Below are 13,746 nucleotides of genomic sequence, written 5' to 3' on the forward strand. Positions count from 1 at the left end.
CATCCCTTTAATTCTCAGCCCCCTTAGGAGGCTGTGAACTGCAATTGTTATATAAATAAAATTAGTGATCCTGGCGCTACCTCCAGAAGATATTTTTGTAAGTAAAGGGTGTGCCCTTATTGCATAGCGTGATCTGAAATCTATTGACTATAGTAGTCCTATGTACCGTAAATGGTAAAGGAAAATTCCTAATGTAAACGGCAAGAAGAAACAAGAGGAGAGGACCCCAGATTATATAGTCCAGGCCACTGAAAGGATACTCTATGCTTAAGTATGTAGTACCGGACACAGGGTATGTTACAGACACCCCCTTGCTTACTCTATGCACCTACTAATTATATAAGGGTGCTATGTGATAGAGATAGTCAAAATTGGTAAAGTATATCCCATCATCAGACCATGATCAAACATAAAACAAGCTGTGAGGGATATATAAAACCATACAGATAAAAGTAAAAATAAAGATACAGTGAGAAAAATAATGTTAATGGTTGACTTATATAACTTTCTGTCACTTTCCCACTTGTCTAACTGTATAATGTTTTATACAGTCCTTATTTTGTGAATACAATAAGCTAATATCAAAAAATCTCCAGCTCAATATAACAGATGTCCTAATCCAATGCACTGGGTGTTAGATCCAATCCACACCATATGTGAAAAAATAGTAGGCCACAAAGGGATAAATGTGTAAATAGGCTAATTATGTGCAAAAATGCAAAAAATGTGCAAAAGAAATGTGCATAAAAATGTGTGCAACAGTGCAAAAAAATGCAAAAAAATTTGCAAAAAAATTGCAAAAAATCAAAAAATATATATTAGCAGCCATAAAATAAAAATAAAGTGACACAGTATTAGTGAAAAAACTTTTGCAGAAGCAAAAGTGCCAAGAGAGCAAATACTCGCATTAATTAGTACTATAATGTGCAAGTAGTCTGTAACTATCGTACAAAGTTCCTTAGAAGAAAAAGTTCTTTAGCAGGAAATTTCTATATACAGCAAATCTTCATGCAGGTACACCATAAGGTGATGTTAGTGCTCATTCAAACAAGCCGGTGACTTCTGTGCTCACCCCCTCAGGTCCCCACTCACCGGATCCCTGTACCCACAGGGGGTAATTGTGCGTGTATGTCCCAATCTCCAAGCACTTGTCAGCCAGATCATCCGCCTTTCATCCTTCCTCTGGTGTGCGATTGATGCTTCAGTAAAACAGGTGCAGGCAAGCCAATAGATCCTCAGGGAGATGGAAAAATATATCCCATAGTGCAATAACTTAGTGTCACCAAAAAACTTTTATTCATTAAATTATTTTTATTACAGACCGGTTCAAACAGCCATAAAAACAAAACAAAACAAAACAAACCATAAAAAATATAATAAAATCAGAATAATAATAAAAAAGTCCTTAGCTGGTTGTAAAAAATACGGTTAGTTAATAAATCGTAAATAGATGCAGGAGGCAGAGGTATTCAATTAAATGTGTCCATTACATAAACCCGTCATTAGACGCCCTAATTTATGTAAAATGACCAATGCCCCTATGCACTAGAAGGGTAAAAAAAGAGGAAATAATGCCACCTGCATCTATTTACGATTTATTAACTAACCGTATTTTTTGGTCCTGGTCATTTCTTAAGTATTTTTTACAACCAGCTAAGGACTTTTTTATTATTATTCTGATTTTTATTATATTTTTTTATGGTTTGTTTTGTTTTGTTTTGTTTTTATGGCTGTTTGAACCGGTCTGTAATAAAAATAATTTAATGAATAAAAGTTTTTTGGTGACAGATAAATCGCTGATGCACTTTAAATGACAATTGCGCGGTCATACAACTGTACCCAAATTACATTTTTATAATTTTTTCCCCACAAATAGAGCTTTCTTTTTTTGGTGTTTGATCACCTCTGCGGTTTTTATTTTTTGTTAAAACAATTTAAAAAGACCAAATTTAAAAAAATATATATTATTTTTTTTTTATATTTTGTTATAAAATTTTGCAAACACAATGTAATCTTATTATGTGCACATGCACTGTGCTCACTCATAGTAAAAAATCTTAGCACTGGGAAGTGTGGCAATTACCTGTACTTCCCTCAAAGAAGAAGAAAGCTTAGTATGTGGCAAGTGGCAAGTGGCATAGCAGCATGTACATTTATCTGCGCATCTTCAACTGCAATTCTGGTTAAAAATAAAATATGAAGCAAACCTCATTTACTATATAGCAGATAAAATTCAGAGGTATTGTAGTTCCCTACTTTCACCTCAAAGCGCCACTATTGACCAATAAGGAAAATATGTTAGGGATCCAGAGACATCTCTTTTAGTCATGCAGTCCACAATTGCAAAAAGAAATACACACCATTTCTGCATGGGATGTGAATGCTGCAGGTCTCACAAAGAATAAAGCTTACATTCTGCTGATATCTAACTGGATCATACATAAATTAAGGAGTTTCAACCATATATAACCAGCAAAGAAAGAGATATCTGCCTTGAGAATGCATCAAGGACCTAAAGGAATCAAATGGCAAGTAGCATTTTTCTTTTTCTGGCTATGTCATTCAGTCTATGCTCAGATTCATTATTCCATTGTAGAAGAAACGAGAAAAGGTTCAGTTGTTGGGAATTTAGCAAAAGATCTTGGAATGAATGTGAAGGATCTCTCAGCAAGAAAACTACGTATTGTCTCTGATGTATCTGAAAAATATTTCTACATGAATCCAAAGAATGGAGACATATGTATTGCAGACAGGATAGACAGGGAGACACTGTGTGGGACTGCAGCTGATTGTGTCCTGACATTTGATGCTGTAGCTGAGAATCCTTTAAATATTTTCAGTGTTAAAATTGAAATTCAAGATATAAATGACAATCCACCAACATTTATGCAGTACAGAACTCTATTGCAAATGAGTGAGCATACATTACCAGGGGCAAAATTTACCCTCAAAAGTGCAATAGATTTGGATATTGGCATCAATTCCCTGAAAGGCTACAGACTTAGTGTAAATCAGCATTTTGTTCTGGGAGAGCAGACAAACACAGATGGTATTGCATTCCCGGAACTGGTTCTAGAAAAGCCTTTGGATCGCGAGGCCCAAAGCAGCTATGAACTTACTCTAACTGCTTTTGATGGTGGAATTCAAGCACAGACGGGCACTACTTTAATACAGATATCTGTTATTGATTTTAATGACAATGCCCCTATTTTTACCAAGAATATATACAAAGTGGAGGTTAAAGAAAGTGTGCCAATAAATTCAACAGTTTTTCAGGTCTGTGCAAATGATCCAGATGAAGGCGTAAATGCACAAATTACATATTCATTTGATGCAGTGTTGAATAATATTCGCCAGGCTTTTACTATCAGTCCCAACAATGGAGAAATTAAAACAAAAGAACATTTAGATTATGAAATCACTAAATACTATGAGTTTACAGTGGAAGCCAAAGATGGAGGAGGCCTAGTCTCTAATGCCAAAGTTTTGATAGAAATATTGGATGAAAATGATAATGTTCCTGTAATATCCATAACCTCTTTATCGTCACCTGTTCCTGAGGACACTGCACCAGGAACAGTGGTGTCACTGATTGCAGTCCGTGATAAGGACTCAGGACAAAATGGAGAAGTACAATGTCAAGTTATAGGTGATATACCCTTCCAACTGATATCCTCGACAAGCAACTTTTATAAAATTGTCACAAAAGGCTACCTTGACAGAGAAAAAACGTCATCCTACAGTATCACTATTCAAGCCTCCGATAAAGGTTCTCCTCCTCTGTCTTCTGTAAAAATGATCCAACTGGACTTGTCATATGTCAATGACAATGCACCTGCCTTTGAGAAATTGGCATATACTGTATTTGTACCAGAAAACAATTTGCCAGGAGTTTCAATATTCAGTATTCAAGCAAAAGATATTGACAGTTTAGAAAATGCAAAACTGACCTATTCTGTAGTAAGCAACAGTGATGGGAAGGATCCTTTACCATTTCATGTATCTATTAATCAGGTGTCTGGGGTAATTTATGCACAAAAGTCATTTGATTATGAGAAACACAAAGAAACACAAAGAATTTGTTGTACAGATTGTTGCCAAAGACAGCGGCTCTCCACCTCTGAATGCAAGCACATCTCTAAGGATTCTTGTGGTAGACCAGAATGATAATCCACCAATCATCTTATATCCACCAACAAACATTGGTGGCCCTTTCTTTGAGATGGTGCCTTGGTCCTCTGAACATGGTACTTTAGTATCTAAAGTGGTTGCCGTAGATGCGGATTCTGGACACAATGCCTGGTTGACATATTATTTACAGTCTTCAGAGTCATCACTTTTCACTATTGATCAACATAATGGGGAGATCAGAACATCACATGTTTTTCAAGAAAGAAATGCTTTAAAGCATAAAGTTGTTGTTATAGTAAAAGACAATGGCTTCCACCTCTCTCTGCCTCTGCCACTCTAAACCTTGTGGTTGCTGATAGTTTTCAGAAGGTGATACCTGACATGAGCAATCAGTCAAGCAAACTGGACTACCAGTCAAATTTAGAAATCTATTTGGTAATAGGCTTGGCATTGATATCATTTTTGTTTATGTTGACTGTGATAATTGCTATCATCTGCAAATGCAGAGTCCAAATATTCCTCCAGATTTGGATCCGTAAGTACAAACCTTTATCCAACAGTTGATCCTAGATTTATATCTCAGTTTAAAAATGGAACTCTGCAATTGCCTTACTCATATGATGTTTGTGTAACACTGGATTCAAGGAAAAATGACTTTGGTTTCCTTAGTCCTCAACCAAATGTTCCAGTGGATCATCTCATTGATGCTGATGATTCTGGGATTGGAAATGAAAGTTCAAAGGATTCCTTGCTTGCAGAAAACATTTCTTCTCAGGTATGTTTCTGGAAAAATCAGTTTAACTGTTACAAAAGGGATGGAATGTGCTTATTATAAATTATATTGGTCAAATAATAAGCACTTGTATTAATCCCACTTGCCCTGAAAGTAAGCGCAAAAGTTTTGGTCATTTGTTTTTTTTTTACATCTTTATAAACTGATGTTTTAAAAACATTTTCATTATTTGCATGAAGTCTTTGTTTTACAAGTAACTATTACAGGATGCATCCATGAAATAAAAAAAATAGTATAATAGTATGTTATACTTTCAAAAAAGAAAGTTCATCACTAGCTTTGTGTTTTCAGTGTTAAGATCTAGCAATAGGGGGATACACCTTGCATAGAGGGCCACTTGCTGTCTGAAAATAGTACATGTGAGAATATATTACCTACATTATACAGGAATATATAAATTAACTATATGAACATTATATTTTTCTTTAGTAAGCTAAATAATCATTTACATTACTTTCCTTTTGTCACCCCTCTATTTTTTATTTTTTTTTGTAGTTAAATTGCTTTGTGTATATTACCAGAAAAAGCCTGTGATCTCTGAAGCATCAATAAAATGTGCCTGTGCAGATGCAAGACACAGATCCAGAGTTTAGTAAATTAGGTAAAATTTAGTTTTGCAAATCACATGCAAGCAACATTTTTGCTTGCACATGATTGGATGATGGAAGTCAGTAGAGCTTCTGCTCATTAACTAAGCTCTGAAGCAACTGCTCTTGCAGAGTTCAACTGCACTTTACACAGTGCGCAGTCTATTTGCCTTTAGTAAATCAACCCCAAAGCTTCAGATAGTGGATAGATCTGATTGATGTACAGGATCACACGAATCTGTACAATTCAAAGAGTGGTATAATTCCTCGTGTTTTGGTGGTAGCCTTTTCCTACTTTAATTAACATTTAGCAATGAAAGCCTCTATCAATATATTGTCAGGGTCAGATTTAGCTATAGGAACATGGCTAAAGGTGCCACTATCCTGCATTCTGCAGTCTTCCATGTGCCTATATCCACGTTAAGATGTTCCCAGTTTCAGTGAATGTAAGGATGCAAAAGGAAGCTTCAGAGAGAGGGGTGAAAATCAATCACTTAGAGCAATGAAAGTACTTTTGACATTCTTTTTGACAGCACACAATTTTGGCAGGATACTTACAATGACAGCAGTTTTCAACATAGGAAGTCTCTCATCTGAGTTAGATAACCGAAGCCCTTAGGACTCATACTGATGAAGTCCTCACCCCTGGGATGCAACGTGTATAGGGGGCAGAGCATGAGTCCCCTCATAGCAATCTCTATTTGCAACTGATGTTTAATATATGTGAGATACAGCTAGCTTGCCCTGAGTGCTTTTTATTGTGAGTAGTACGTTTATTAGCTCAATAAATATTTTATACAGAGAGGACTAGATTGGCTGTATTCTATTCCCAGCTCTATATGTATATCAGATCACTTGGAGGTTAACACTGAGCTAGAGGAGATTGAGGACACCAAAATTTCCATCATTGAGTCCCCTAGAGGGAAACTAGGTAACTGACTGGTGATGCGGGGGTTATGCCATTGAGGTGACCGGCTAGTGGTGGTTAACACTGAACACTAAATATTGCAAGTTTTGTCACTTGGTGGTGAATCATTCAATTTAACTTTACAAACAGATTATTTTCATTTTTACATTTTTTAATATTTTAGTTTTCTTTATTTTTGTGAAGTGTAGTGGAATCACTTTATTGTGACAGCATCTCAAAAAATGGGGAGGGTGTATAGAAAATAAATTGCGCTGATTGTTTTTTGCTTAAGGCCCCATTCACACCTGAGCGTTTTGTAGCTTGAAGCCTGAAGCTACAAAACACTGGAGGGGAAAAAATCTATTATTCTCAATGGAGATGGTTCACATCTCTACTCCAAGTTGCCTGAAGCCAAACGCCTGAAGCTCAAACAAGTTCTGGACCCTTTTTTGTCACTTTAATCGGGCAGATTTGGGCGCTCTTCTTCTTTTTACATTGGTGACCTTTTGCCCTGGACAAAATCGTGACAAAAAAACACAGCAAAATCACTGTAAAAATGCCGCAAAACCAAGTTAAAATGGCGCGCTTTTCTGACTGAAAACGCTATGCTCAGGTGTGAATGGGGCCTTATAGTTTGATTAATGTAGTAGAACTTTGGTAACATGACAAGATCCATTGCTTTGTCTCTGTATGCTTTCAAAGTAAATTACCACTCAAATCTCCCTTCCTTCAAGCCTTTGTAGGGCCTCACACAGTGTATATCTGAATGCTACTCTTCTAGTGCCACATTAAAACCTTTGGAGATCATCTAATTATATAGCTAATTTAGTCTATCATGCATGAAATGTGTTTGAATTTTGTGATTCCTCTGTTTTCAGTGTTACTACAATGGCTTTGGAAATATGGCTTCATTTATTTCTCTTTTGCATTTATTCTATCTGCACTGGTAGCATGGCTTTGACTCAAGTGGCATGACTTTTTTTCTCCATTGGTACCTACAAAGGCATATTTACAAATAATACAATATTATATACAGTATATAAATATCAGGGAATCTTGGTTTTATGAATTTAATCATGTCTTATTTCTTTTGTCAGATGTGACATTTGTTCATCTACATATTCAAAAGTCTTACTTGGATGGTTAGAGTCCATCTGTTTATGACAGAGCCTCGGTGTGTATGCAAGTACAGGCATTATGTGTGTGTGATATACAACACTTAAATGTACAAAAGTTAAAAGCTTAATTCTTCAAAAGTTAAACTAGCTTAGTTTCGACTCTTGATTGAATGGCACTACTCCTATTCTTGTAGCATGGCACCATTAGGTAAAAAGGAATCACAGCAGCACTTATACAATGACACTGTTCTCTCCCCAGTGTCACAATATAGTTCTAGATCTTGTAATACAGTATTATTGCTCTGTGTGAGTTAACATTTATGTGGTTCCATCTCTATTGATACAATATTACTTTGTAAATTGCCTTTGTGATGTCAGTGCAGTATTACAGCAAAGGGGCCTTATCTTGTTTTTTGCTTCAAGTAACAGATCCTGTTTTGTTGTTTTGGATTCCTCTACAACTGTAATCAGATTGGTTGTTACCAGTAACACTCTGATAGCACACAAAGCAATTGAAGTAGGTCACCTTCTTAAGCATATGTGTGATATTATAACTATGGGACATGGTGTTGCAGATACATAAAGCTTACAGAGTGACTTTTGTTGATTGAAAAATATCCCCTCTGGGTGATCAATGTACATTGCAGGGATTTTAACAAAGATTGTGGCAGAGTACTAATTTAGTTGCTCTGAAAAATACTAATCTCCTGTGTAATCTCAGTGTTCTAATGAGAAAAGCTGCAGCATCGGCATCTCTTTAGAAGTTTGTAACCCTTGGGGAATATCTCGCCAAAACTGAAATTCCTATTGCAGGAGCTGCCTAAAAGTTAACTTGTAGCTTAATGAAGACTTCTGTGAAAATCAGTGAGCAAATTACACAAGTAGGAAATTACATTCCTATGATAGTTCTGTACACCAATGGTGTACAGCAGGGATATGCAATTAGCGGACCTCCAGCTGTTGCAGAACTACAAGTCCCATGAGGCATAGCAAGACTCTGACAGCCACAAGCATGACACCCAGAGGCAGAGGCATGATGGGACTTGTAGTTTTGCAACAGCTGGAGGTCCGTTAATTGCATATCTCTGGTGTACAGAATGCCTCCAGGTTGCCAATTTTACATTAAAGCAGCTGACGATTGAAATGGAACGGTAATTATTAATAACATTAAACTATAGCATGTTACCTTTTAAAGCAACTCTGTTACAGAAATGTAACTTTAAGTAAATACCTACCTTTTCCACTTCCAATGCCACCAAACACCACTCCAGTGAAGGGCAATCACTCTGAGCATACTAATCCCATGTGCTCCCTGGTGCATTCAATGTTTCTTTCTGTTAACTCCTGCACCACTGCTGTGTTTTATAGTGGCACGGGGTTGGCAGGAGGAACCACTGAGTGCAATGGGAGCACAGAAGACTGACGCCCCTGGAAGTGTTGGTCTTGGAAATAACTTCAGAGGGCGATTCATGCTCATTGAAGTAGTGTTTGGTGGCATGAGCAGCAGAGCAGGAGAGGTATTTACCCTTTTCTTTACATATACAGTACATCTCTACCCTAAATGTAAATTTTTGGAGTCAATGAATAAATTCTGAACTGCTTATGTAATAACAATTGTCATGTTTTTACTAAGCTGAAAAGCCATGTGCTTCCAGTTCATTTGGGTATACTAACATCCAAATGTCACTTTCTGAAAGAATACATATGCTGTTAAGTAGGTCAACTTCCAGGGACATAACTCTACCACCTTGAACTGTCCCTGGCAGTTTCCTGCTAACATCTATGGCCTGGTGAATATGGATAAGCAGGTAATTTACTTTCCAAAAGTGTGACATGAATATCTTAATTTATGACAAAAATGCAGGTCACCTTGACCCTTCTTGTTTTTTGACAAAAAATGACAAAAATACATTACATGACCTATACAGGAAGATAAATGTTTTTCAAAGGCTGCAAATTGATGCAATTGATACAATAGTTTTGAGGAAAGAAAATCAGTAGTATATTGGTTGTATCTTATCCTTGTCCAAAAGGATTCCTATTGTGAAATATATTTAAAAATAGGCAGTTTACTATAACAGATTCAGTCATTTAGGCATTCAGTTTGGATCAGTTTTTCAGATGGATCCAGAATATATGGAAGTAAAGCAGAAGTAAACTGGGGTACGTCCATTTACATTTGTACACATCCAAGTCTGTTATGTCCACAGAAAAAAATTGATGAAGGTTTGCATCCTTTATAGACAAATTTTTGTTTATATTTTTTCTTCTAAAAAAACATACATGAAAAATAGATATATACTGATGTAAACTGAACTGGATTGAACTGAAGATGGATATATAAACTGATGTAGAAGGCTTAAATTAAATTTTTTTTTTTTATCCATTTTCATGACCTAACTGAAAGGACCCTAAATGTTAAATTGTATTTGTGAAAATAATAATGTTGTAGTATCCCATTTCCACCTCAGAGCGCCGCTGTTGAACCAATAAGCGAAGGATGTGAGAGATGCATGCCTCTATGAGACAGGCAGTACAACTGCAACAGTAGATATAGAGCATTTCTGCATGAGATGGGAGTGCCTCAGGTCTAATAAAGAAGAAGATATTCTGGAATTTGAATTCAATTAAGGATTATACATTCTACGAGGAGTTCCTTTCATATATTTCCAACAACAGAAGAAAAAGCTGTCTTAAAAATGCATCAACAACAGTCACCCCTGGAAATCAGATGGCAAGTAGTGATTTCATTATTTTCCTGGTTGTGTTATTCAGTCTCTGCTCAGATTCATTATTCCATTGTAGAAGAAATGAGGAAAGGTTCAGTTGTTGGTGATTTAGTGAAAGATCTTGGAATGAATGTGAAGGATATCAAAGCAAGAAAACTCAGAATTGTGTCTGATGTTTCTGAAAAATATTTCAGTATCAATCTGGAGAATGGAGACCTTTTTATTGCAGAGAGGATAGACAGAGAGACACTGTGTGGGGCTGCAGCTGATTGTGTCCTGACCTTTGACGCTGTGGCTGAGAATCCTTTAAATGTGTTTAATGTTCGGATTGAAATTCAAGATATAAATGACAATCCACCAAGATTTCTCTACGAGACAATTCGATTAGAAATAAGTGAATCTGCTTTACCAGGAGCAAAGTTTGTTTTGCAGAAAGCTGAGGATTTGGATATAGGAATTAATACACTGAGAAGCTACAAGCTGAGTCCAAATGAGCACTTTGCCTTAGGAGAAAGGATCAGCTCTGATGGCAGTTTATTTCCTGAGCTGGTTCTAGAAAAGCCTTTAGACCGAGAGACACAAAATCACCATGAACTCATTCTATCAGCTTTCGATGGAGGAAATCCTGTACAGACAGGGAGTATACTGATTAAGATTGCCATCATTGATATAAATGATAATACACCTATATTTACCCAAGAAGTATATAAAATAAGCATTAAGGAAAATATTCCTTTGAATTCCTCAGTTTTGCAGGTCAGAGCAACTGATGAGGATGAAGGAGTAAATGCACAGATTACATATTCATTCAGTACCCTAGCAAATAACATTCTCCAGATGTTTACAATTAATCAAGAGAATGGAGACATTAGAGCAAAGGGACATTTAGATTATGAAATGAAAAAACACTATGAAATATATGTACAAGCCATGGATGGAGGGGGCCTGGCTGCCCATGCCAAAGTCCTAATAGAAATATTGGATGAGAATGACAATGTTCCTGAGATAACCCTCACCTCCCTGTCTTCTCCTATTCCTGAAGACACATCTCCTGGAACTGTGGTGGCACTGATTGCAGTTCGTGATAAAGACTCGGGAGAAAATGGAGATGTTCAGTGTCAAATCATTGCAGATATTCCATTTCAATTAGTGTCATCTACCAGTAACTTTTATAAAATTGTTACAAAAGATACTCTGGATAGAGAAAAAATTTCATCCTATAACATCACCATTCAAGCATCTGACAAGGGTTCTTCTTGTTTATTTTCTGTAAAAGTTGTCTTTTTGGAGTTGGCGGATGTTAATGACAATGCACCTATTTTTGAGAAGTTGACTTACACAGCATTTGTACAAGAAAATAATTTACCAGGAGCTTCCATATTCAACATTCAAGCGAAAGATATTGACAGTGAAGAAAATGCAAAACTGACTTACTTTATAGTAAGTAATGACAAAGATCGCATATCCTTGCATGTATCTATAAATCCAGTGACTGGAGTCATTTATGCGCAAAAATCATTTGATTATGAGCAACACAGAGAATTCAACATTCAGATTATTGCCAAAGACAATGGTTTTCCATCGCTGAACAGCAGCACAACTCTAAACATTCGTGTGATAGACCAGAATGATAACTCACCAGTCATCCTATACCCACCAATAGACAGTGATGGGCCTGTCTTTGAGATGGTGCCTTGGTCATCTGAACAAGGTTCCTTAGTATCCAAAGTGGTTGCGGTAGATGCGGATTCTGGGCACAATGCCTGGCTGTCTTATTTTTTGCAAGTTTCTGAGCCATCATTTTTTACTATTGATCAATACACTGGGGAGATCAAAACATCAAAGGTTTTTCATGATAGAGATTCTTTAAAACATAAATTTGTGGTCATAGTAAAAGACAATGGTTCCCCACCCCTGTCTGCATCTGTGACTCTAAACCTGGTGATTGCTGATAATTTTCAGCAGATAATTCCTGAAATGAACAAACAACCAAGCAAACTGGACTCTCAGTCGAACTTACAAATGTACCTGGTGATCGCCTTGTCATTGATTACATTTCTGTTTGTATTGACTGTGATAGTCACTGTGGTCTCCAAATGCAGAGAGCCGAAATCTTTGCCTTGCCTTGGCCCTGTGAATACACAATTATATCATACTGTAGATCCCAGATTTATTTCCCAGTTTAATGATGGAACATTGCAGCTGCCCTACACATACAATGTTTGTCCAACTCTGGATTCAATGGACAAGGAATTTGCTTACCTAAAAACTCAGCAGTGTATTCCTGTTGTTCCTGTAGATAGGCTCATTGATGCGGATGATTCAGGAATTGGTAATGAAAACATAAGAGACCCAATAGCTGATGGCAGTCTTGTTTTGCAGGTATGTTCAAACTATGATATTTAATTAGTCTGCATTCTGCAAGACAATGTTGGAGATATGTTTGTTATAAAGGTTGCATTGATCCTACAGTGTTGGCAAATCAGAGGAGGTCTCTGGTAATTTTATATTTCATTTTATTTTAATCATTTTGTAAATTGAAGAGTTGCAGGATTTTTTATTTTTTCATGATAATACCACAGTTTACTAGACCATTATATAACCAATACTCTTAGTGCATCCCATTATCCTCTCTAGGTTTCTAGAATTGCACAGAAGACCAGACTTCCTGGTGATTTACTATAAATGACTATAGCCTACAATTTAATCATGTTCTTCAGAAAAATACATAAGCATAAGAAAAGCGCTTTTCTTCATGGGTGGTTTAAGTTGTAGTGGCATACCACTAGTGATTGTCAGCATTTATTAAATAAACTATATCATGTATAACTACTGTATAGACAAATATTTTGTGTTTGTGGAAAAATTATTTAAAGTTGTCATTCTAAGGGTGTAACTATCAAATATATTTGATCAGGGTTCTGCACATGAGTATTAATAGGTACGTTTCCATTTCAGCAACATTTACAGTTAAAAATTATTAAATTTTTTTTTGCTAGAAAATTACTTAGAATGCCCAAACATTATATATATATTTTTTCTAACACGCTAGAGAATAAAATGGCGGTTGTTGCAATACTTTCTGCCACACTTTATTTGCACAGCGGTCTTACAATCGCACTTTTTTGGCGAAAAAATACTTTTTTTATTTAAAAAGTAAGACAGCAGTAAAGTTAGCCCAATGTTTTTTTTTTTATATTGTGAAAGATAATGTTACGCCGAGTAAATTGATACCTAACATGTTACGCTTCAAAATTGCACCCACTCGTGGAATGGCGACAAACTTTTACCCTTAAAAATTTCTATAGGCAACGTTTAAAAAATTCTACAGGTTGCACGTTTTGAGTTACAGATGAGGTCTAGGGCTTGAATTATTTCTCTCACTCTACCTCACATGTGTGGTTTGAACACCGTTTTCATATGCGGGCGCTACTCACGGATGCGTTCAGTTCTTATTTATTTTACCTTTTATTTTTACAGT

At 36.3% G+C, this 13,746-nt stretch overlaps 2 protein-coding genes across 2 annotated transcripts in view; both read left to right on the forward strand.

The window, feature by feature from the left end:
• The window catches only part of LOC143962191 (protocadherin gamma-B5-like), a 293,876-nt gene that overhangs the window by 87,634 nt on the left and 192,496 nt on the right, over positions 1-13,746 (forward strand). The gene's annotated exons all lie outside the window — the stretch shown is intronic.
• The window catches only part of LOC143964340 (uncharacterized), an 18,213-nt gene continuing 6,870 nt past the window's right edge, over positions 2,404-13,746 (forward strand). The window contains 7 exon segments of the mRNA XM_077474043.1: positions 2,404-4,056; positions 4,058-4,439; positions 4,442-4,690; positions 4,821-4,906; positions 6,313-6,442; positions 7,516-7,560; positions 10,312-12,647. Coding sequence (XP_077330169.1) covers positions 2,500-4,056; positions 4,058-4,439; positions 4,442-4,690; positions 4,821-4,906; positions 6,313-6,442; positions 7,516-7,560; positions 10,312-12,647 — 4,785 coding nt within the window. The 5' untranslated portion in view covers positions 2,404-2,499.

The sequence above is a fragment of the Lithobates pipiens genome, unplaced genomic scaffold (genome assembly GCF_037356315.1).
Source record: "Lithobates pipiens isolate NorthernLeopardFrog02 unplaced genomic scaffold, aLitPip1_a1.2 Scaffold_8, whole genome shotgun sequence".
NCBI classification, from domain to species: Eukaryota; Metazoa; Chordata; class Amphibia; order Anura; family Ranidae; genus Lithobates; species Lithobates pipiens.